General features: G+C 29.4%; 1 protein-coding gene across 1 annotated transcript in view; it reads right to left on the bottom strand.

Moving 5' to 3' along the window:
• Nucleotides 1-27,276, bottom strand: part of LOC142323730 (receptor-type guanylate cyclase Gyc76C-like) — a 142,637-nt gene that overhangs the window by 68,908 nt on the left and 46,453 nt on the right. Inside the window, exon 4 of the mRNA XM_075363890.1 lies at nt 11-76. Coding sequence (XP_075220005.1) covers nt 11-76 — 66 coding nt within the window. The remainder of the gene's footprint in view (nt 1-10; nt 77-27,276) is intronic.

The raw sequence follows: 27,276 nt of genomic DNA, 5'->3' as shown, positions 1-27,276 counted from the left end.
AATACATTACCTGAGTGTCTGGAGGCTCTGTTCTAGCAAATGTTGGTACCTGAGACGCTTTGTAATCAGAGCATTTCTGCAAAAGAAAACAAACAGAGATTAGCTCACATCTTATATATTATCACTAACCTTTAATTCAACAGAAATAAATCGAGGAAAAATATACTTAAAATTAATAAAAATTGTAAAAAGTAACATAAAGTTTAAAAAATTAATGAAGAATTCGAAGTATTTTTTTCTAAATAAAAACAAAAATTTCAACAAAAGAGGAAATCTTTAGAAACCACCCAAGAAGAAAAAGTTTTTGTCAAATAAAAGCTCATACTCGTTTAGATACTCGCATTATATTTATCTAACATCTCATATAATGTAGTATATAACAGTATACCACGTGATACCAGACTACATAATTAGCACAGATTAAGCATTGAAGAAATTAGTTTTGAATGGATTTGTCGAGTTACACAGAAGTTTACGATTATGGTTTTTAATTTTTTATAATAATCTTAATTAAAGATATAATTTTACTCTTTGTAAACTTACAAAAATTCGTGTAAAAACAGGCACTAAACACTTTCGAATGGTGGCATTTTTACTTCCTTGTACGAAGTAAAGCAAGTATTGTAATCGCGAAAAGTTTCGGTTTTCAGAATTCAACGGAAATATCCATTTAGACCATCCCTGAATCCATTTTGAATAGTTTCGGCGTGAAACCAAAAAATTTGGATTTTGGACTTTTTCTTAAGCAGTAATAAGCCCTTCATTGAGAGCTTTTCAACGATATATCATAAGTGATACTTATTTTCATTAGTTCCAGAGTTATAACTAAATAAAATTTTAATTAATGGAATATTTGGATCTTTCAAGGGGAAGGAACATCGGTTCAAATCCGACTACATTTCCTTTTTTTTTTTGTTTTTAATTTAAATATACTGATTTATTAATAATTATTAAACTCTGATTGTAAAATATTTCTACAATAAATAATAATTCAATAATAACAATTTGGAAACAAAATTTGAAAAATTATCACAAGTTATTAATGAAATAAAATTTTATGTACTTTTAATTTTTTTTTAAATGTGTATATGTAATTTATTAGGCGTACAAGAAAGTCACGTGGGGTCCAAATCAGATTTTTTTAATAATGTATTAGAGATGAGCATGATAGAATATTTTTTACGCTTTTATAAGATTAAACTTAAAAAAAAAATAATAATTATAAACCTTCAAAATACTCCCTAAAAAAGCAAAAATTTCTTTACATTTCAGCTTTTAAAAGTTAGCGCTAAATAATAAGAATTATCAATAATAAAATTTCTTAATCTGGTGCCGACTTTAAAAATGTAATGTTTAAAAATTGTAATTCTTTTTTTTGTAGGATTTTTGGTCAGTTTTACTTTTTTAACCAATTCTTTATTTAATATATGTAAGCGTCTATGTTAAATGACACAATCGTAACAGTTGTAGGCGACAATGTGAGTCACTAAAACATAAAGTCATTCCCAAAAATGACATGCTATCCTAAAGCATATCATAAAACCCTTAGCAAGAAAAATGAGGGATGAAGTGGTTTCCTGTTGTCTTCTTCACTAAGCCGACTGCATATTAGAATGTCAAGCCCAACAAAATGCAGATAATAATGGAAGTGATACTTCCATTCTGTACAACCGTAGGGACTGGTTGTATAGTAAGCATTACTATTTTCAGCAGTTCTGCCTGTTCTCAAATGCAAGTGTTAAAATTAGAAAATTCATAGAACTAATTTTAAGAGATGGGTTTGAAATGTTTAAAAAATGTAACGCTATTATTATATTTGTATCGCCAATGATATTATATTCTGATACGCTAAGAATGAGTACAAGTAAAACTTTCTATAGGCGTTAATATAACTGGCGTCTCTTGCACCTCAGGTGTTTTACATGCGTTATAGCCATCTGGGAGAGAAAGTACATCAATAGATTAATATAACCGTTTTCTGTACTGAAACAAAGCGTTAAATAGTTCACTTCTTTCAACTCGGCAAGAAAATATTTAGATATATTTACAAAACATCGTCTGTTTGGAAAACATCTCTTGCAAAATATGCAAGACTAGAAACCTACATTTTGGTAAAGAAATAATTTTTTTTTGCGTCCTCCCTACTCCCCCCTTTTATCCGTCTGATACACCAATAGCAGACAAAAAGCAATCATACAGTGAAAGAAAGGAATGAATTTGGGACAACAGAACAATGAAATATTTTGGTAAATTGTCCAAGTAACAGATTAAAATTCATAACACTGTTACTAAAAACGATTTATTTTAAAAAGAAATTAATATGTCAAAACTTAAAGTAGTCTATAGTGATTAAATTAAATACGATCGAAACGATTTATAGTTCCCTTAAGAAGAATTCTATCTTTTATATGTAAAAGGTAACGAATTTTCTATGGAAAATGTTTTACGAAACCATTTTCAAAATCGGCTGAATCACAGAAAAGATCGACCACTTCATCATCACTAACATTTGCAACTCTAAGATACCTGGTAATAAATGCGCGCTGATTTACAACGCTAGGTTTATACTTATAATTTCTAACACCATACTCAGGTACTCTCAGACCAATATCCAAGGGAACGACGCTCTTATCTTCCGATACCTTTTGAAAAAATTCATTATCACTGAATATCTGACTTTTCTTTAAGGTTGAAAGCTTTAGTCACCATAAAAGATTTCATAATCCTTAAAAACAAATTGATTGAGGGAGAATTTTTTTCCCTCCAATATAAATTTTTTTATCGTAAGTTTTCAGATTAATTTTCTCGAATTTTTGGGTGAAAATACTATGAATAACGGAACGACAGACTATATATATATATATATATATATATATATATATATATATATATATAAATATATATATATATATAAATATATTCTCACTGAATTGAGAATTTCCTTTGTTTATTCTTCACCATCATCACATGGTGTTCTGCCAGACAGAAGGTCCAGACAGAAGGTCCAGATCCATTTCAATCCCAAGCTTTCCCTTTATCCCTTGTAGTTTCAATCTTCACCCCCACCATCCTTATTTTTCCTCGCTTCTTTTCTTCTTCTAATTAACTTTCCAACGCAGTTGTCTAGATTCCACTTTCTCTAAACACATGACCTAACCGGTTTCCTTTTCTTTTGTGTACTTTATTCGTCCATCTTACTCATACAATAAGACACTTCAAACATAATATTTGATTAAAAATGTTAATGGTTAATAATTTAAAAAATGTTTGAAAAAATATGAGTTTAGTACGCAACTGGAATCTTTTTCACAAAATCATTTTAAAATTAATTTAATCATTATTAGACTGTATAATAAATGAGATAAAGGATAATATTCCATTAACTAAGGAAAAAAACCATTTTATTGCTAAATAAATTATTACACTTAAAGAGATGTACAGTTCACCGACACACGCACACGCGCGCGCGCAACAAAAAATATGAAATAGTCAAGAGGGTAATGTCAGGACAAGCTAGGAAAAAATAAAAGGATGAGCTGTTGTTGGAGAAGAAAACATGACATTTTGCAAACACAGTATCATAATTTATGCTTGGTCTTTGTTTACTACGTACCGATAACGACATAGGGTGGTAAAAAAAGGCAGTTTTGAAGAGAAGCAGGAGTGATGAAAGTCGGTGGCGGGGTTTGGAAAGGGAGAAATATATGTATGCTTAGTGCAAGGGGTGGGGAATAGATCATCAGACCGCGTAATATCACCACCACCACCACCACCAAACGCCAGTCAGTATGTTCGCAATTCAACCGCACGGGTCAAGTAGGATCGGGACGGCTGCCAATCATTTTAGCCAGTAAAACAACAATATCAACCCTCTCTGTCTCTCTTTCACCATCACCCTTTAACGCATTACATCGGTTATACTACCGTAACATAATATAATGACATACCACAACAGTAATATATTACTATTATCTTCATATCACAAATAGTTCAGTACGAATAATACCACGGCTGTTAATAACAACCATAATACTAGCAGACACATCATAAAGCCTAAAATATTAATTAACATTAATTAACAACAGTTAAATTCTCCCACGAACATTTATTTTTGTTTTGTTTAGTACAAATTTTTAATAACAAATAAACAATTAATCGTACTCATCACTAATGATTATATTCACATTATATAAAACTTGTATTATTTATGTATTTTTTGAGTCATTCATTTAACCGGTTTGATAATTAATATTCAGCATCTCTTCCTGTTCCGTACTTATCTTTTAACCGCAACATAAATACGACAGCGTACGTCCTTGATTATCCGTTTTATAAATTCAAGGAAATAAAATTTTTAATTTCGTCTATAATTTATTTCATGATATGGTATTTACTTTGGTGATTTTTTTTTTTTTAATATCAATTTTTAATAATTTCTTTTTTATAGATTTTCAAAGATTTGATTTAAATTTATTTTTAATTGCTTATTAATATTTATTATTTTTAAATTCATTTATTATTTTTGTTAATATTTAAATATACGAATTTATTATGTTCATGTAATATTAACGTGAGTACTAGAAAGATTATTCTGTCCTCGGGTTAACAAGAATATATCCACGCGAAACATCGTAATTGTTAATTTAAAAAAAAGCATCGATAGTAAAATATGGAATAGAATTGGGTGTTAAAATTCTTTTTTAGTAAAAGAAATCGAACATCAAAATAAAAAATACTTTTCCACAGTTCTTCGCCAGAAGACCGAATTTTCGTTAAATTTAATTTTGTTCTAATATTTCTTTTAATTTGGATTAATACTGCTAACAACAGATACCGCACATAAAAAAAATGTCAAGGTTCCAACCTGCAGCATCATAACGAATCGCGCTTCTAACTTGCCTTGCTCAAAGTTTTAAACATTAAATTGAGCGTCACTCAAGAACGACTCGACCAATCTTCATCAAATTTTCACATGCACAACTGAAGATATACTACTACAACATATTTAAATTTCAAAGAAATTGATCCAGTAGTTTTGGAGATTTTCGAGCCACAGGATTTTAAACATACCCTAGGCCCCTATATATACGTATATATATATATACGTATATATATATATTGTGTGTATATATATATATATATATATATATATATATATATATACACAGACACACATATATATATATATATATATATGTGTGTGTGTGTGTGTGTGTGTGTGTGTGTGTGTGTGTGTGTGTGTGTGTGTATAAAAGGAAATCCCAGTTTAAGTGAATGGTATTTTCGTACTCCTCATACCTCAAAACGTAAACAAAATTCATCTTTACCCCCCCCCCCACCATACTACAACAATGAGACCGAAAGTAATACCGTACTTTTCTTCGAAAAGTCGGTAAAAAATGTGTTATTTATAATTTTTAGAAGGATTACGTAGCAATTATAAAAATTAAATTATGTAAAAACTCAAGCCCTGATTCAGAAACTAAGAAAAGAAAAAACAAAGATATATTCTGTTTCCTCTTTTCAACTCATACGCACAAGAATTTATTTTAAAATTTAAAAATAAAGAAGTTAAAATTCGCCGATGATGTAAGTCGTAAGAGAAATAAAAATTAAAAACGAAAAGAAATTCTTAATGGCGTTTACTTATTTTTTTAGAGAAAATTCGATTTGAAAATAAATAAGAATAAAGAAAGGTAGTAAAAAGTTATAGAATAAAGGATAATGAAAAGTTCAACATTAAAACAAAGAAATGTAATAATATATAAATAAGATTTTATAATTTAAATAATAACATTACAAAAGATGAACGAAGTAAGATAGAGATCACGACCAGAAAAGCACTATCAAGAAGACCTTTCACCCAAAGAATAAATTTGCTTATACCAAATACAAAAATCTAATTAGGAAGAGATTTTTTTTTAATATTTTTATTGAGTGTAGGGCTTTACGGTAGAAAAACATGGATAACGGGAGAGAAATCAGAAAAGTAAAGAATAGAGGTTTTAGAAATGCGATAGAATAGTGGGAAGCTGAAAAATTAGTCGGGTCGATAAAATTCTATATGAAAACATCTTAAGACGAATAGGAGAAAAGAAAGATTTGTGGCAGAACTTTGCAAAAAGACGAACCGGGGTTTAATTGAGCTACATAGAATGTAAAAGCAGTAAAAGAAAACAACGATAGAGTATAAAAAACAGGTAGCTAAAATGCTTGATGTTGTTATTAAAGTAAATTGGCACAAAACAAAAACAAATGATTATTAGCAACAGACCGTCAACTGATCAGTGACACAAAAAAAATCCCTTTAATATATAATTTAATGATCGAATAATATATTCCATCTACCGTATTTGCTTGTTCAATATGTTATTATATTCGAATTTAAAATGTTTTTAAACTTAAAATCGTTCTAGTGTATTCAGACAATAATTTTTATTTGTTATGGGTAAAATGCGCATATTGTTATTAAATACCACTGCTATAATTAGTCTGCCAATGTCTTTATAAACAGGTTGATTCAGGAGGAAAGGAAAATAATTTGGGAACTGATTCTAGTTCTTGAAATAAGGAAAAAAGTTCATACAAACATGTGTCCGAAAGCGCTTTGTTATCGACTTACGACTAGCAAAAGATTTCGCCCGGATTTCAGTTCCCCCGGTGAAATAAGGTCATACTGAAATTTTTAAGGCTTTGTATAAGGGAAAAATTTGATGGTTTCTTATGTTTTTTTGGGCCTAAAAAGTCGAATAAAAAAGGTGACAGAAATGTATCTCACGTAGTTTTCATGATATCCAACGTAAAATAGAAAAATTCGGTGACAAAAAACACGCTTTTACGTTTGAAGTAAAATGGCTTTTGTTAACTGTTTAACAAATGCGTAAATTTTATTATTAAAACTTGTAGAGAACTTAATTATGAGAAAACTGATGTAATAAAGGCTAGGAAAAAATCAACTTTTATTATTAAAAACAAAACAGAAGAAAATTTAACAGAAATATGTTTTGAATTTGTAAAAATTGAAAACAAAAAATTAATTTTAGTACAACAAATTTAGACCTATGAAAAATTAAAATACTTTTAAATTAGTTTAATAGAATACTCACTGTGATTAACTGTATGCTTCGAAATTAATTTGAATAATACTCATTTTTGTCATAAAATTGTAGTTACATAATAATTAACGTTATGCGGTTTAGCTGTTTTTGACATAATTTCGATTGTGTTTAGTTATTTTTGAGAATCAAGTTTTATAGTGTTTGTTGTACAATAAATTATAACCTACATTTTTCCAATTAAATCTGAAATTACTAAACTGAATTTCCGTTGAAAAATGCCGCGTCTCTTCACTCGTGCAGAATATGCTGATATGATTTTTGTGTACGGCGTTTACGTTGGAAGTGTTCCAGCTGCGGTGAAAGAATACCGACGTAGGTATCGTGGACGAATGGTTCCAAAGTATTTCGTAGAAATTTTAAAAAATCTTCGTGAGAACGATACACTTCCCAGCCCTTATGATTCTTTCATCTGAACGTCAACCGGTATATGGTGATGAAAGTGAAAACATTCTTTAGATGATACAGCTTAGTCCTACAACGAGAAGGCGAAGAATTTCTACACGACACAACATTCCACAAAGTACAGTATGGAAAACATTACATGTTCAAGGATTGCGTTATCATGTTCAGACAGTTCAACACCTCCAGTTTGGTGGAGGATTATGCTAGACGACTGCAGTTTTTTAAGTAGATTGTCAATAATTATCACTTAATTCCGTTCATACTATTTTCGGACGAAGCTACTTTTACCCGTAATGGCATAAACAATACACAGAATTCACATCGGTGGTCTTAAGAAAACCCACATGTAGTCAAATCAAATTTCCAATAACGATTTTCGGTGAACGTTTTGTGTGGCATGATCGAAAACCAATTAATACGCCCTTTCACACTAGAAAAACGTGTCACGGGGAGGAATTATCTGGAATTTTTAAAACATAAATTTCTTACAGTGCCTAAAAATTTCTCACTGGCGAAACAAACTTAAATGTACTATCAGCTCAATGGAGCACCGACAAATTTGACGAATAAATTAAAACAATTCTTAGATGAAAAATTTACTGGTAAGTGGATTGGACGTAGAGAGCCGGTAAATTGGCCACAAAGATTACAGGAGCTTACTCCCTTAGATTACTATTAATGGGAATGGACAAAATTTTATACTGAAGTTTGTGTGTAATGCATAAATGTGTTACTTGTAGACATAGATTAATGTGTATCCTACCTATACGTGGCAGTATTTAATGCGATTACTGCAGCCTATTTTGTATACTCATAAGTTGTGTTTCATTAGTTTGCTGAATGATCTTATATATTTTGTTTCCAGTTGTGATGGTAGCAACATAACCTTCTTTTTTCAGAATATGATTACCTAATATAAATTAATGTTAGGTACTTTCTACCACTAGATATTGTTCTTTTTTGTCGAAAATACAAAATTTATGATATAAGTTTTGATATAAAATAAAATTTGACATAATTGTCCGCTAATAAAGAAGTATCCCAGAAACCTATTTCATCTGTACAAGAAGTGCAAGATCATGTTGGTTCGGATGGATAGATGTATTTATGGATAAGAATGTCAGTACTAGTGATTTTATTTTATAAATATATTAAAAAATAATAGATATTATTTTGGTTACAATGATATATCAAGTTAGTAAGCACATATTCTGCACGGAATATGTGCTTATATTCTGCACATATTATGGTCATATTCTGCACGAAAACGTAATTAGGGACAAAAATTTGTTGTTCATGTGAGGAATTTATAATATTATCTTAAATCTCCGTTGGAAGTAAAATGTTATCGATACTGGTATGTAATTTGTCTACATCACTATATTATTACAATAATAAATAAGCTTTTTAAGAGTATTATAAGACGTCTGCCAGGAGATTTATGTAGGTGAACTCATTCGTAATCCTGCTAGGCTCTTTTTTTAGTGATTTATTTAGATGTCGACGGTTTTTTGGACAGATATGTTGTACAGAGGTCGGTTACACTGAAGGTTGTAAATACGCAAAAATTTTGAAAGTATACATCATTAACTTCGTCGATAAGTCATTTTATGTATGAAATGTTTTGATGCATTAAGCGTGTTACCCAGTGGTTCTGCATGACTAATTAATATCTATACAGGAGTGATGAAATAACACGTATTTTAAGAAGAGTATGTTTATCTAAGAAAATTGATTTAAAAACATTGCGCTTTTTCTTGTTGTAGCTTGGGATTGAGACGAAAAGAAAAGCACGGGATTGTAACAGATGGAGATAAGAGTAGGGCCAGGGACCTGCAAACAGGCAGAACACAACATCATGATGAGCTTGGGATTCGGTAAGTAAACGTCTCATTTCAGAATCTTAGATAATCATTTTCTAACTTAATACGATTAAAGATAATAATAAAACATATTAATGGCGATTCGGAATTAAATGAAAATATAAAGAAGTGATTAAATATGTTTACGTTGAAGAGAAAATAAGTAACGATGTTAAAATCGACTGAATTCTTAAGGGGCAGAAAATGGTTTTTAAATTAAATCAGACAATGAAACTACTGACCGAGGGTACGAACATAATCGGATGAAAATATTTGATGATAATAATTTAACAGGAGAGTCAAATTTAGGAATAAAACTTGAACATGCGGTTAAAAGCCTCATAAACTGTATATTCAGTAAGCAAATGAGTATAATATTCCTTCTTATTAGTTACTCTTCGTTACGAATGACTATAGAAAAACCACTAACCTTACAAGAAAGCCAACAAATTACTTAATATATTTGGTATCAGCAATAATCAATTCTAATATATTTTTCTTAATAATATCTATCACTTTTAAAAATAACATCAGAATTCAAAAAAATAATATAAAAATTTATAAAATATGTAAAAACTTCTCCCAGGCAGCCGGAAAAAGGAGACTGTGTTTCTTTGTCACATCTTTAGAAAGATTAATAATAGAATTCTGTAAAAATTAACTGATTTCTGCTGAAAGAAAAAAAAAAACAAAAATAAATAGTAATGAAACACTTAAGATATCTTTCAAGAGATAGCAGTTGCAGAAAAACAAACTTTATACAAGGATCACTATAAAAAGTTAATTTTATAATTATGGGTTTCAAGAAATAGAAAAGAAGACGGTTGTGAAAAGAACTGTACTGAAGAAAGGAGAAAGAAAATATGATTCAAAACATGAAAAGAAACTGAAATAAAATTAAAATAAACTTAATCCATAGATAGCCTAACGAAAAAAGTCATTTAAAAATGTAGTTCCACAATCAGAAACTTTTATTTTTATTCATAAAATTTTAATTAAAAGATTTTATAATTTTTGTAATATTTTATTTTAATTAGTTTACCAGAGAAGTCCACATTACAGAGTAAAAAAAAGAATAAATAATATGATAGGTTTAAAAAAAAAATCTTTAAATAATAAATTTAAAATCAAATTTGATATGCTAATAATCTTTTTTTTAAATCCATAAAAAAGTATTCATACGCTAAAAATAATAATAACAAAATGCCATTATAACAGGTGTAGTAAAATATATATACATAATACAGTAAAAGGTATAAATAGAGTTGCATGGTCACGGCATTTGCATAAAGTACTAGCGAGTTAAAAATAGAATGCCTCACCAAGAGCTTATCCAGCAGTTACAACAGCAGCAGTTATACTAGATGACCTTGTTAACTTGAAAAACAGACGTACTCCGTCTCGACTGCTTGTGAATGCGTAAACCTACAGCTGCAACGGACTGACTAAACGTCTACGCAATATTATACTGTAATACGTACTTTATATTTTTGTTTTTACCTTCTACTTGCAAAACAAAGACAAATTTCTATTTTACGCTAATCAAAAAAAAAAAAACACAGCTTTTCTCAAAGAATCTATCCAAAGCATATTTGAATGATTATTTCTAATTCACCTTCAATTACTTATTCAATTAATCTAAGGAAAATTAAAGTGATTTTATCATCAATTATATGATCAGACTACTTCAATGTAGAAAGTATTACATGAGGAAACGGAAAGAAGTACGCGGAAACGAATTCTACACGTAAAAATAGAGAAAAAATATTTGTAATTCATTTAATGTACATTTTTAAAAAAAATTATTGAAATAAAATAGATCCAAAAATCGTGGTGTTTTTAACTTATGACTGCCGAAATCTTTTTCCCAAATTCTATTGCAAATATAAATGCATCTTTATGAATATCAAATATGAAATTAAATTTTGTTTTAAGAATACTCTTATTTGCTTGAAGAATTAAAATAATTAGCCACAAACTGTTATATTCGACTATTTTATTTATTAAATCTGTAATCATAAAAAAAAACTCAATAAACAGTTAAGGATATTTTTATAAACGATCGAATTGAGAACCTCCTCGTTTAACTGAAGCCGATTAAATTATTTTTTTATGTTTCAAGTAAATAAATGTTATTAATTGCAAGTAAATTTAATACATTTGAAAAAACCCATTTTATATATATATATATATATATATTAATTATATAAATATTAATTAATATTTTAATTAATTAATATAATAATATTATATTAATTATATATATATTAATTATATATATATATATATATATATAAATTGACGTAATAAAGTCTCTATCTGTTTAGCCTCCGGAACCACCATACGGTATCACTTCAGAAGGTGAATGAGGATGATATGTATGTATGAATGAAGTGTAGTCTTGTACAGTCTCAGGTCGACCATTCCTGAGATGTGTGGTCAATTGAAACCCAACAACTAAAGAACACCGGTATCCACAATCTAGTATTCAAATTCGTATAAAAGTAACTGTCTTTATTAGGTTTTGAACCTTAGAACTCTCGACTTCGAAATCAGTTGATTTGCGATGACGAATTAACCACAAGACCTTTAACCATATCAGTGGTCATATAATAAAGTCTATGAAAAACAAAAAAAGATTAACTTTTATTATTAACAAGAAAATGTTAAGAATTTAAAAAAATAAAAACAATTGTTTTAGTACAATAGGTTTAAACCTGTTAGATGGACATTGAACTACTTTGAATTTCTGATGGCTCCTAATGTGACAGTATTTGTATCAATTAAAAGACACATTACATTTGACAAAAGAGAAATGAACTGTATAAAGAATGTGATCACAATAAGATATTTTATGAGTATGTTAGTTGTCAACTGAAAAAATGTGATATCATTCCCTATAGTATACTTTTGTAAGAGAAGTTATTAATGTAGTAAGCTATTAATGGGGAATATCTCCGCTTACACTTCATTACAAATGTAAAAGTAATTCTACAAGACAAAAAATTGCTTTTTCTGTTGCAGATTAGTTGATAAATTATTGAAACCTCTCTTTGTGGATAATGGCTCACTCTTAGCTGCATATAAAATGAAGCGTAATGTAGCACTAATACAGATCCTTGTGGGTTCCGCGGGCGGGGGGGAGACGGCATAGCTGGGTCTTCCTTGCGCGCGGGGGATTGGAGGCAGGCAATATGAAAAGATCCGGAACCGGGGGGGGCTGACCTATCATGCCGGACGTACTGCCGGTGGGTGGGAAGGCCCTCTTAGAGTCACAAGGACACGTCCCTGGGCGCGTATACTTTAGTGGATGTCCAGCCCAGGGATGTAGGGGGAAAAAAAGAAAAAAAAAGATCCTTGAGGGAGTTTGTTATCTCTGTTCGTAGTTAGTTAGAGAAAGAATTTTTAAAATCCACGGTTTGGCGTACATTATCCAAGATCTATTAATTTAAAAAAATTAACACAATTCAAATCATATATTAAAAAATAAGTACCATAACCTTTTACCATGTATCATAAAATATATGACACCACATCAAACATTCAAGGTGTATCAATGAAAGATTAAGGATGATGTTCGTAATTATAAAATAGACGATTTCAGGTAAACGTTTTTTTTAATTTTATTTATATAAAATAAAAATAAAAATTGGCATTTTCTCACAATTCCATTATTATTTATTACTTATTTTTATTTATACATCACTATTTACTTAAAGGATATGAACATTCCTATATATTTTTATAAATAAATTTTTATGTAGAATCTTAACCTTCCAGTACAATAATTAAGCTCAATTTTATACAAAAAAAAAAGATTATATATATATATATATATATATATATATTTGAATAAAATAAATAACTCTATAGAAAAATAGATATTTTTTTTAAAAGTTACATGTATTTAGTTCAAAATTCATGCCGGCCTCCGTGGCACTAGTGGTAATGTCTCGGCCTTTCATCCGGAGGCCCCGGGTTCGAATCCCGGTCAGGCACAGCATTTTCACACACACCAGAAATCATTCATCTCATTATCTGAAGCAATACCTACCGGTGGCCCCGGAGGTTAAAAAAAAGGTAAATTCATAAATTCATGTGTCGAATTTTAATTTTCACTGTATCCAAAGGAAGTTTTGACACGGAGAGATGAAAGAACTGGCAAATACACATATTATTATACACAGGATGGCAGAACCAGAGGAATTTACCCTAATGTTAACCTAGAGAACTCCGAAAGACGAAAAATTAAGTTTATTTTTCAGCTAAACTTCACAATCAAGCTGAAGAATTTGGCAGAAAGTAACATTATGATGAAACCATTAATTAAGGTTGTTTGTACGAAAACAATATTTTCAGCGAATGGAAGAAGAGGACACGATATAGTTACACTCAACCATAAATTTTAAACAAAAAATATTTGGTTTGGAAACTTTTAATTTTACATTACCATCACACAATCTCAGACGACGGTAACACCTGCCCGATGTATAATTTTAATTCTTATACTGTAACAGACGTGGGAAGAACTACGACATGAAACTTTCTAGAATGTTAATCTTTTATTAACTTTAAGATTTAAATTTATATTCAATAAATATAATGACTCTAATGAATGCTTCCATTAGAGTCTTATTAGTTGAGTAAAAAAAATGAACATCTCGATACTGACGCATATAAATTATTTCCAGAATATGATCTTTACATGCGCCTTCATTCTAGTGATAGTTCGGTCCTCCGAACATTCCTCTCGCCATTCACATTCGCTTTGCATGTACTTAAGGTATGATTGACGGCCATCTCTTCTCGCCAGACATTGGTTCTGGCAAGAAAAGAACCAAAGTAGGATGAGTACCCGTGGATTCTGGAAACGGTTGCTGCAACCGAATTTTCGAAAAACAACTTCACTAAGAGTAGCCGATCAAACTAGCTCATCTAGCCGTGGAATACTTGCTTTCCGGCACGAAAACCTAGTTTTAGCTTGCTGTTGGCGTGAGACATAGACCGCCTTCAAGAAGTCACATAGAAACACGAACGATTAGGGTACAGTGAGCCCACCTCGGCAATTGCAGTTTTCTACCTGTCCTAAACGATAACAGTGTCTCCAAGCCATTCGGCTGGCAAGAGCCTGGGGTTAAAAATAAACTGATCAGACACAAACGGTCATAGTCTTCTCCCGCGTTTTCTGAATTTAAGTTCGTCAGACCAAGGCTAGGTTTAGCCATAACATCAATAATATGTTACGAGTAATAAAACAATCATAAAAACGGATTCGTAAAGAAATAAGATTAAAATAAAAAAACGGTTGATATTTTATATCTTTAAATACGAGTATTTATTTATTATGGGAAAACTTAAAGTTTAATTATTAATTTTAGCTAATTTTTATATTTCTGTAATAAACTTCGTAAAAATATGGCCAACACCGATCTGGATAATTACCATTGATTCGTAATTTTAAAACGCATTTATAATGAACTACATCTAGAAATTTTTTCAAAAATCCGGAATGCTAGAAACTTTTTGAAAGCGGATGTTACAAAGCTATATAAAAAGCGCTTTCGTATTATAAGATTAATATAATCTACGCAAAAAAATTAAATCACATAAATTTGATTACAACATATTTTTACGGAATAAATTATAAAAAAAAGTCAGAATACAAAGTGAACCAGAAAAGTAAATTCTTGATTACATCTGTTATCAAGTGGTGGGAAACATGAATCAATAATATAAAAGGATAATTGACATGCACAATTACAAGAAATAAGTTAACTAAAATATATATAAAACGGTCTCTCTGATATTCTCTGGAAAGGTAAGTGCGACGAAGCGCTAAATAAAAGGGCGGAAGCATGGAAACGATGGAACTCCCATAAAACGGATGAAAATTGGAACAATTTTAAGACAACGAAAATACAAAGCGAGAACCATCAGAAGAATCAAGAGGCAACATGACATTGCTAAATTTGAAAAGATGGAAGAAGACTTCAAGCAGTACAACACTAGGGATTTCTAAAAGACTTTCAAAGAAGAACTCAAAGGATACCAACCAGCGGGACTACGTTTTAAAAAGGATAACGTTTTAAGGATAGCCTTAAATAATAAAGAAAATTGCTATATTCTATCTAAATATTTTCAAAATATATTAAACTGTGAAACACCTAAAAAATTATTACATTTCGAAACTAATAATAAACCCAACCCAGACTCAGAATTCCCCACAGAACAGGAGTTAGAACAGATCATTAAGACACTGAAAAACAATAAAGCATCTGTAGAAGATGGAATAATGGCGGAAATGTTGAAATTGGGAGAAGAAAAAATAGTACAGAAGATACAAAAAATCTGCGAAGAAATTTGAAAACTAAAAAGATCCCGGAAGAATGGAAAAGCGCCCCCCTCATACACCCTCTGCACAAGAAAGGAGACAAAAGAGACAGCAATAATTATAGGGGAATCTCCCTCCTACCGGTAGCATACAAAACGTTTCAAAGCCTCTCCAATATAAAATCAACGAACGAACGGATCATCTAATCGGTGAATATCAGGTAGGATTTAGGAAGGGCAAATCGTGTGCCGAACAAATTTTCAACCTTAAGAGCATCATAAGGCTTAGAGCGATAACCGGCAAAAATATAGCAGTAATATTCGTGGACTTTAAAATGGTGTATGACTCCATAGACAGACCAATATTATTTAAAATTTTAGAAGAATTTGGCATGGATAGAAAGATCGCAAAATTACGGAACAAACTTTAACATGTACAACTTCCAAAGTTAAATTCATGGGCGAAATATCAGAAGCCTTCAGCATCAAGACAGGAGTTAGGAAAGAGGATGGACTTATCACCAACGCTTTTTAACACTGTACAGGAAAAAATCATCAGGGAATGGCAGAAACAACTAGAAAATGAGAATATTGAAGAAATACGACTGGACCGAAAGTAAACAACAGTAGACTGCCTGGCATTTGCGGATGACATAGCACTTCTAACATCAAACATAGAAGACGCACGGATAATGATTGAGAAACTACAGGAAACAGCACAAAAAACTGGACTACAAATCTCACTCGAAAAAACGATATATATGGAATGGAAACACAAAAATGAAAAATATCTAGAAAAAATATACGGCAAAATCAATAAGGTCAACAACAGCTTCAATCAAACTTTCAGTCAGCTAATCTTAAATGTCATAGTCAAAATTTCTGAGCCGTATTTGGCACTCTTCTCAACGAATGCATCAAACAATCGAATCTTCGTCTCTAAAACATACGCTCTCGTTCCAAAGAGTTCAACAACATCCGTGTCACGGATTTCCCCTTTTCCGTTTTGATATCATGCACAGCCGAAGTTAACACAACAACAAGATATCTGTCATCTTTAACTAACTTAATTGATCCTTATTTACGTAACTTTAAAATTCCCATTTGTTATACTTTTCGGTAAGCTCTTACAAAGTTGATCGAAGCGTTTTAAGAAGAAACATTCTTTACCTTTCTCATGGACATCAGCGAAAGGTTAAGTACAAAATTAATTAAATGGAAAACTTCATTGTTTACATAAAAGATCTATCATTCTTTCTGTCGTCATTAATGTTAAGTATTATTAGATTGTTATTGCATAATGCCCAGCCTGAAATTATTTCCATACTCAGAAATTATTAATATAAGAAAATTGATCGGGAAACTTAATCTCATATTACTTATTCTCACATTTCTGAGAGTCTAGTTTGCTCAATAGAAATCTTATTACGTAGTTCCTCTGCGTTCAATTATTATTTTTAATAAAATGCAGTAAAAAATAGTAAATTTTCCCCTCATTATATAGAAGGAAACGTTGTCAGGTACACAACTTAAATACAGACTACTTAAAGATGTTTTTATTTATTTATCTCATTAGTAATTCGTACTAGAGTCTTAGAGCGTAATGAAATATAGTCAGAAGTCAATATTCAAAGTATTTTTATTCGAAACTTCAAAAAAGTTAGTAGGCAAACATGAGGGGAAATAATAATATTTATTCTCACATTCCAAATAACCTTAGCTCATGCTTGGATAGTAATCATTTAATGTCGTTTTTTTCAGGATCCCTTTTGCGTTTTCCGTAAACAGTTTGTTTCATACGGGCGACTTATTTTTTTTTAAGGCTATAATCCATGAGTAAAATCAGAAAAAAGTAAAAATAAAATATTCTTCAGGAATCACGAAGTTAGTTAGAACTTCACCAGTTAAGAGTCCGCAGACGGCGAAGTCAACGAACTCGTTTACATTACAGTTCTAAACATGACCTAACCTAAAAGTGAAATGAAAATGGAAAAAAATTACAAAATAAACATGAAAACATTATATTTCAGTTCAATTAGATTTCTAAATAAAGAATAGTTTCAAAAAATATCTCAAATTTTGTTAGAAAATCTTTTTTTCCATTTGATGAACCGCAGGACTCGAATTGTCTTTTTTTTTTCTTTTTTTAATGGTGACTTTACGATTCACGCCGCTAGATAGCAATACTTGATAGTACTAGGTAGCGTACAAAAAATTGATAACGTACTTGAAATAATAAAATTAAAAAGTAAATATACTGCAGCTTGTTTTTATAGTAAATTCTCTTATGTAAATGAAAGTACTGAATATGAAACAATTTTTATAACTCCCATCACTTCTTAAAAAAAAATATAAAAGTATTAGTTTACAAGAGATTATACACTAGTTTTAATAAAAAAGGAATAAATAAAACAGAAATAAATTCGATTGGTAAAATTTTTTATACTATAATTAGAACTGTTTGACCTAATTGATAGAGAAATTTTTTAAAATGTTCATTTAATAATAATAATAATACAAAAAGTGCGTCCACGGATACGATAAAAATCGAGGGTTACACTTACAAAGTAATAAGTCCAATATTGCATCACGGATCTTCGATTCGTGCAGGTCATTATACTAGTTTTATTAAAAAAGTAAAAATATGGTATGAAGTGAATGATATGACTATCGATAAATAAAAAAAAATTGGCCGTGAAATTAAAAAAATGTTTATTTGTTTGTTCTAGAAAGGTAATAAATTTTAATAATAAATCCATATGATAACAATCAGCAATTCATAAAAAAAATAAAAGAATACTCTAGCAAAACGCAGTGATATCCAAAAAAATCACAATGAAATTGTAAAGTGTAAAGTCAGGTAAGAGTCGGTAAGAGTAAGTGTACGGTTTTGAGCGGTCTTCCGCTCAAAAAACAAGAATTTCGGTAATATAAATAAAACTGTTTTTAACTAAATGATACTGATATCAAAAAAGGTAAGACACTCTATTATCAAAATCTGTTATTAATTTATACAATTTAATCTGTTATTAACCGTATACAAAATTCTATACGGTTACATTTTCATTGTAATTTATTTGGATACAAAATTATACGTTTTAGATTTTAAAAAAATATATATATATATTTATATTCAAATGTGAACATTTGTGGTTTTTTTACACTAATTTCCCAATATAATTTTTCCAAATGGAACTAAACATTTGACAATTAATCCATGAAATTCTATGCATCCTTTCCGGAATTACAGGCACAAAACCAAAAAACATAACAAGCAAACACACACACACAATTATATTCCACTGGCGTAACAGTTAAAAAAGCGGATTTGTAAAATCAGAAAATTTATTTTAAAATTTAGTAATTTTTTTTATATAAAACCTTTTGTTTCTTTTTCGCCCTTATTTATTTATTTCTAATGTACAGTTTTGAAAAGTAATAAAAATTAGTCAAATAAATAATGTTGTATTATTTTTATTTATGTAATAAAAATAATGTAAAAAAACAACAATTTAAAAAATTAAGCTAAACGATAATTATCATTTTTTATAACTAAACAAAATGACGACAAATATTAACGTAATTAAAATTCAGTGTCAAAGTAATACCACAATATTGTTATTACTGATATTACTAGACAAGGCTAGTCAAATCTAGTCGCAGAGACGCGACATAATTTAACCTTTTACATATATATTTTTTTATCTATTCATTTTATTTTACGTATTATTAAACATCATAATATGCAGACAACCAATAACATAAGACGCCGTTTTAATTACTAATGAGAATATTAGAAATATCTTAGATTCTTTTAAGAAACAGGATTTTAACTACACCGATACAAAATAAATCGTATTACAATAACAATTAAAATAGAAGATCAGAATATTAAGAAAAAGTACCTCCTGGTAGCAAAACCTGCCGATAAATATGCAATAATAAATTCTGATTTGAGAGTAAACGTTCTTGGGTAAAGAAAACGATCTATAAGGTCTTTTATAAAACAGAGTACAACTTAACTGTATTTATATGCAAGTATGTAACTGTGTTTATAAAAGAAACCATATAAAAGCGTATAAAAAAAATATACAAAAACGCTCAGGAACTGTTTATAAAAAGGAAAATCTACAATATTAGATGCGCATTTCAATTGTTAAATAAGCATCATCATCATATGTAAAATAATTAATTACAAATAAATACTACAGCAAAACATTAAAAAAATAACAACAAACAATTTAATAAAATAATTAACACTTTATAAATAGCACAACAAAACCTTCCACCTGTATTTATAAATAAAAAAATATTGCAACAAGAAAATTAAACTTAACAAATGTATAACGTTTCTTTCAGGTTTTTGCTGCACCTTCTTTACATTTTTATTTCGTATTTATTTACGAATCTTTTTTAAATAAATTGCTTTACATTCACTGTAAATGATTATATAAGAGTCGAAAGATGCTTTTATAAATTTCATCATGAAAGAAAATGATTGAAAAAAAGATTTTTTCGTTTCTGTGTTTTTTTCTAACTAAACCAGTACGAGTTACAGCAAATAACATAAAAAAGTGCTCTTTTTTTCTTGTTTTCCCCGTAACGCAATTTCAACGTTCCTTTTCAAAAACAGATTATACAAAAAAAAATTAAATGTTTAAGTGTATTTAAAAAAAAGAAAGTTATTTGCCAATTAACTCTCTATCAGGCGTGCTAGATGGCCTACCCACTCCACAACCGTTTTTTGTCTCCCAACAGTATCATATCGCGTACGCAATCCTCGTACCTTCCAGTGAACCTACCAGTATCTATCCAGTAAACTGTTTATACACTGCGTTAGGAAAGTCGCTGTGCAGCGTGGTTTAGAATTATGTGGTGCTTTCTGTTCTTTCGGCGTTAGGTTAACTGCCCTGTGTGTTCGTTGGGCGTTGCTCAGCAATAAACAAAGACGTCAATTGTTGACTTATGATTGAACTTGATTAATTTCGTTTATCGGAATCAATAGTTGCGAGAAACGAACTGGTTCTTTTGGCAGAGGAACGCATTTTTATTGTTGAACACATCTTTCGTGAAGGTAACAAGTATACTAATTTAATGAAGCACAAATTCTATGAAACGTTTGCAAATATTCTTGTTCCTCATCGCAATGCAGTTCGAAATCTTATCGAAAAATCTCGGGCAACAGGTTCTGTTGAAGACTCTGATGAAAGCCTAAACTAAACGAACAGAAGCTGCTTGATATTTCGGATGCTATGGCCGAAAGTCCAACAAAGACGATGGTAAGGTAGCACAGCAGCAAGATATCGGACTTGCTACCGCACATAAAGTTCTAAGAAAACGACCGAAAATTTTCCCCTACATAGTAATGTGTGTTCAAGAACTGAAAACTACAGATCACGCCAAAAGACAAAATACTGTCAACGTTTTAAACTTATTATTGAACAAAGTTATGTAGATATTCTCGACATTACGTTTTTTACAGATGAAGCTTGGTTTCATCTGAGAGGGTATATTAATTCACATAATACACGACTGTGGTCGACAACTAACCCCCATGAATTACACAAAGCGAAAATTGCCAACTGGCTTCTAACATTGCCTGATTTAACACCTCTAGACTGCTAACTGTAGGGGCCATTTGAAATCATTAGTATATGAACAAAAGTGTAATACAAGATAAGAGATAGATTAGAATCCTTAGTGCGGTACAACTAATAGAAAACAACCCTGTTGAAATACGGAAAGCCACCAAAACCATTGTTCGTCGATCATTGCTGCATTAACTGTGGCGGAGGACATTTTCAACAGTATAATTTTTTGTGTTTGTATTTGTTATTTTTCTAAAATATTTAATTTGTTTAGTAATACTAACATTATTTTTTGTTTAATGAACGAAATCTGAAATCTGCCCTATTTTAAAATGTTTTGTTTTTAATAAAGTTCGGAATTCTTACTTTTATGTTTAGTTTCTGTGGACTTCATTCATATCATTTTACGTAGAATCAAATTCTCTACAAATTTTGTTTAAAACTTTTATGTGCTTATTACCCAATTTAATAAAGTTATTTTACGTCAAACATAAAATAGTGTGTTTTTCGATCCCAATCTTTTGTCTTTTACCCCAAATTTCTCGATAACTACTAAAAATACAGTTAATTTTTTTCGATTCTTTAGGCCAGAATTCATATAAAACAGCTAAATTTACCTCTACTTAATTTGGGTCCCGAGAATTAGAGTCTCGCTTAATTTTACCGAAGGTGCAGAAAATTAGGGCGAAATCTTTCGCCATCCGACACTCACTAACGAAGCGTTTCGGAACCTGTATTTTATGTACTTTCTTCTTTATTTTCACTAATAGAACATGTTTTAAATTTTGTTACATTATTCGTGAATCACTCTGTACATTAAAATAGAGAATTAATATTTTTGAATTTTGTATGAAAAAATTACATTTTACAAAAGGATATTGAGTAATACACATTTAGTATAATTGCTACATACTATTATTTCACAGATGAGTGTCAAAAACCGCTAATAAATTATTCTTATAAATAGAAAAACTCGAATCAATGTAACAACCCAGAACTAATTCAAAGAACTATTATTCCATGGGGAAAAAATTCCTATTAGTTACACTTATTTTCAATAGATAAGTAATAAATAATATACAAAACATGCAATAGAAATAAATGGTAATAAAATTAAAGAAAAAAAATAAATAGAATTATTTTTTATGGATGTCAGTGGGATAAGCAGATAATTATTTATAGTAACAGATAAACAAATGCAGTAAAATAAAAATAATTAACATCACAAAAACATCTATTTTACTAGGATATAAAATAAAAGGTCAGTATAAAAGGGAGGAATTTGCATATTAACAACGCTCGATGGTAACGCGGTGTTGTTCAAATACAAATAAATACGTTTAGGCCTACTCGTCTACTCGTACAACAAAACTGTTGTGTATGCCAGTGAATAATGTACAGAAGTGCTTAAAATGAAAGAAAACACTTAATGCAGATCGCATACTCTTACGTATATTACATTTATTTAGATAATAAAGATAAAGTACGTGTACAAAAATCCACAAATACACATAGTACAGTCAATTTGTATTTTTATTTGAAAATCCTTACCTACCGATTGATGTTTTTTCCATATGTTAGGGGTGATGAGGGAAGCTTAACTTCAGATTTTTAACATCACCTCCCATAGATTTTTGACAACTCAAAAAGTTATTGAAATGCGTTTTTCTCTGAATCTATGCATTTTAGAGAAAAGTTTTTCAAACAAAAAATTTAGAGGACATTCTCCTCTACAATTAATGTCTTTGAAGTTATGCTGTATAATTTTAAATTGAAATACTAGGTGGCGCTGAAGTTGTAAAAAACGTGTTTTTTCGGTTTTTTCATCGGAAAAAATTGTCTTTCGTCTGTATTGCATTTGGAAAAGTTGTTAATCTCAAAAAAACAGACAACTTTTATTCAAACAATTTTCTTGTACGACTTAGCATTCCAGAGTTATAGCGGTACAATGGCAACGCAGCGGTCCTATTTTACTGTAGCCGGGGAGATCGGCATTGTTCAGCGACTAGACCGGTTTCGAACACGTGTCCAATTCACAACATTTTCACACTTTCACAAGCTACAGCTCCAAAACGGTAAGTCGTACAAGAAAATTGTTTAAATAAGCGCATATTAATTCAGTTACGAAAAAGTCCAAAATCCAAATGTTTTGGATGAAAATTTTTATCGTTTTTCTAAAAATATTCATACATAAATTAACAAATCTGCTAACGCAGTTTTCTCTAAATCAACTACTTCATTAGAGGCTAAAATAAAAAAAAATAAAATCTTGCAAAATCTACGGAAAACCTTTTCTACACTTTAGGTCCGGGTATATAATTAAAAATAAAATTGAGATATTTCTTGAAAGCTCTACACGCGAAGAACTATGCAGAACTTTCAAAAAGTTTTGAAAAATACTTAAATTTTTAATAATATTTATTTTTTTTAAATATGTGAAAAAACTTAAGGGAGACAGCAAAAGAATAAAATGCACATATATATTTCAATTTTAAGAAATGGTGGTTGACTTTTTGAAAAAAAGCTTTTTGTATTATATACGCATTGTAGTTAACAGATTTTCTTTAATAGAGTTTTCTCTAAAAAAAAATCCCTCTAAAGAAAATCGAAATTGGGTTTTTCGCGATATTCCCCTACTCCCTAAACGAATTTTGAGAAAAAAATCAATGCCTCATATATAGAAATATTTGAGCAAAATTTGAAAAAATGTGTTTGGTCAAATCTGAGATTTTACGCTAGCAGTGCATCTATATAAGTATGCACACACGTTTTTTTTTTTGGTTTAGATGAACTAGTTGGACCCTAAAACATAAATATTAGCAAAAAAATTTGTTACTCCATTTCTGACATGATCACTGTACTTTCCCCTTTAATAAGCTACTCTACCTATATTGGCTAGGAAAGTAAAAAATTAAAAAGATTAGAAATTAAAATTTTTTAAAGGAATTTCAAATAACAATAGGTATTCTTCAGGTTTGATTCATAAGATAAACTTTATAACTCGGTTCTAGATATAAGGCAGTAAAAATGTAACTTACTCTAATTGTAAATATACAAATACTTTAACTAACTGTTATTTTGGAGGGAAAGGAAATTCTTCATTGGAGTAAAACCATTTTTCAATTTAAAAATTACTTGAACATTTTTTTTTAAATTTGTCAATTACTACAGGTATCGATCTCATTTGATAATTTTACCACGAATTCTGGCCCTACATAAGTTGAGAATCAAAATAATGCAGTTCTATGAATTTTCACAAACCTACTCATTATGTCATAATTATTATAAATATCAAATTACAATCTCTTTTAAAATCCATCTGTCTAGGAGTAATTATTATTATTCCATAAATAAATAATGAAGAAATTAATTGTAAATCTTTTAAAGACTGCTTATATGTTTCACTTTCTTATACCTAATGGGTTTCTTTAGCAGCCTTAAAACATTTATAAATTTTGTTTAGATGATGAATCTCCATAAAATGAATGTGTTCATGAAATGCTCCACTGAAATCCATGATATACTGCCCTCATTAATTTATCATCACTAAGCTTAGAAAATAACTTAACAGCAACGACATTTGACATTTTCTCTGGATGAGCTGTAACTAAATAATTTTAAATATAAATTAAATCAATGCATTGTTTCTCAGGTACACATAACATTGCTGATCATGTGGGTAGTAGTCTTATAAATGACAACAATAATATTTCTGTTTTCTCAAAACATAAAGTTTGATCTGAAAAAATGGGTCCCATAACTAGAAAGCTTAACTTACAAGTACCATAAAAAAAGGAAAAGCTTAACTTACAAGTACCATAAAAAAAGGAAAAGCTTAACTTACAAGTACCATAAAAAAAGGAAATTAAATAAAAAATTAGTAAAATTCATAACCATGCACAAAAACAAAATGATGAGGTTTATCTTCATATTATTTATGCAGAACCTTTTTGAACTTGTTATTTTGTTAATCCAATAATTTAACTGTTGCGCACATTCAAGTAGCAATTGCAGGAATAGAGGATAATACAATTAATTAAGTTTTTAAGTCATAAAAAATTATACATCCACAACTTAAAGCAAAGACAATTACTGTAGACTGAAGATTTTATATTTTGAAGAGATAAATAGAAATAATAAAAATGTAATTTATGTATGTTATCAATTGTCATACGATATTTTGAATTGTATTAATTAATAATTACTTTTATTAGATCTATTTAAATCAGACTAATTAATTTAATAACTTTTAATTGCATCAAATAAATTTATTTTAATTGAATAATAATCTTATATGATTAATAAAGATAAAAAATTAAAGTTACCAATCATTTGTAATTAATAATTATAACACTTATATAATCCGACATTAAAATTAATTTAAGTTCATGATCCAATCACTGCTGAAATTTCGTAATAATATGTTTGTATGATATTCACATACAATTATGTTCATTACGTAACCGTTTACACTGGTTTTATTTAATATTTAGGTACAATGATGAAAATAAGTTTATTCACCTACTTATGTAAGCGTTCTATTTTTAGCAGGATAAGAGGCAGTATAAAAGGTTTCATTGTTTAGAAAAGAGGCAAGATCAGTTTATACATCACTATCTCAAACCGAGAGTGCGTAATAAAATATCAGTAAAAGAAAAGATTCCTTCATAATGAAAACATGACCAAAAAGATTTTACAGTTTTAATATGTAGGAATAACATTAAATGAAGAAAACGTTGCAGCTATGAAGATAGAGAAAAATTAAAACAACCAACATTTGTACAATTGTGCTCAGTAAAGAGTTTATAAAAGATGCTCAGAACTTTAAAAATTCATACGAAACTCATTAAGAGAAAAAAAAATTGGCGTTGAAGTGTATTTAAAGAATTCAAACACCTTAAATAAATGAATTTAAGATTTATCTGTCAATAGTCAATGCTTCAATATGACTATGAGCAAAAATTATCAATGAACTAAAAGCAGATATTACTGAAGCATGTATTATCCTTAACATAACATATTTAACAACCTTACATAATATTATCTAATTTAATCCTGATACTTATTGAGTATGGTACTGAACGAAATAAATCATTCAATAACAAGACAACATTTGTATAGTTTAATGTACTGTATACTGTAATGTGCTACTATACTGTAATAATAACTGAAACAATAACCAAATCTTGGGTCCAATTCTCAGCAAAGGTCCAACATTTTTTGTAATAATAATTGTTTGTGACTATCAGAGTAACCGCCTCTACAAAATAAAAAGGCATTGAAATTGATAATGGTACATCTTTTAAAAATTAAAACTTGAACCTATACTTAAAAAAAAAAAACATTAATAAATATGATGTACATCTTAAATTGATATTCGTCTTTGTTCTTTAAGTTGTTAAAAAGTAGTGATTGGGTTAGTCCATATATATATATATATATATATATAAATTAATATTTTCATTGCTAATAGTGTACAGGTGTACAATAATAATTACTGCTGCATAGTAAAAACAATAATAATTTTAAATGAAGGTAATTGACCCATATAAAGATTTGATTAATAATTATAATTTGGTGTGTTTATCTGAAATTCTAAGAAAGAGTTGGCTAGAGACATTGTCATGTCGGCGCCAACTTAACTGATCTACCATTGCCAAATATCTGTTGCCAAACATTCCAAAGGGTTCACAGCAGCTACATAGCTTTTTTTTTACTTACTTTTGCCTTATAATAAGTATTAGTTTTCATTAAAATACCTAACATACATGTATGATTGTGTGCACACACATGTGGAGGGGGAATATGTTACATAACAAAATTTACATAAAATACGTGATTAATTTAATATAGATGATTTCTTTCAGATTTTTTTTATTAGTCCATATTTTTCTTTTATTTTTTTTTGAATTTTTTAAAATCACTTTATTTCTTGTAATTTATTCATACTGTTTAAAAAATATATAATATATAAGT

The sequence above is a fragment of the Lycorma delicatula genome, chromosome 4 (assembly GCF_047948215.1).
Source record: "Lycorma delicatula isolate Av1 chromosome 4, ASM4794821v1, whole genome shotgun sequence".
Taxonomy (NCBI): Eukaryota; Metazoa; Arthropoda; class Insecta; order Hemiptera; family Fulgoridae; genus Lycorma; species Lycorma delicatula.
This window is presented reverse-complemented; position numbering and strand designations above follow the sequence as displayed.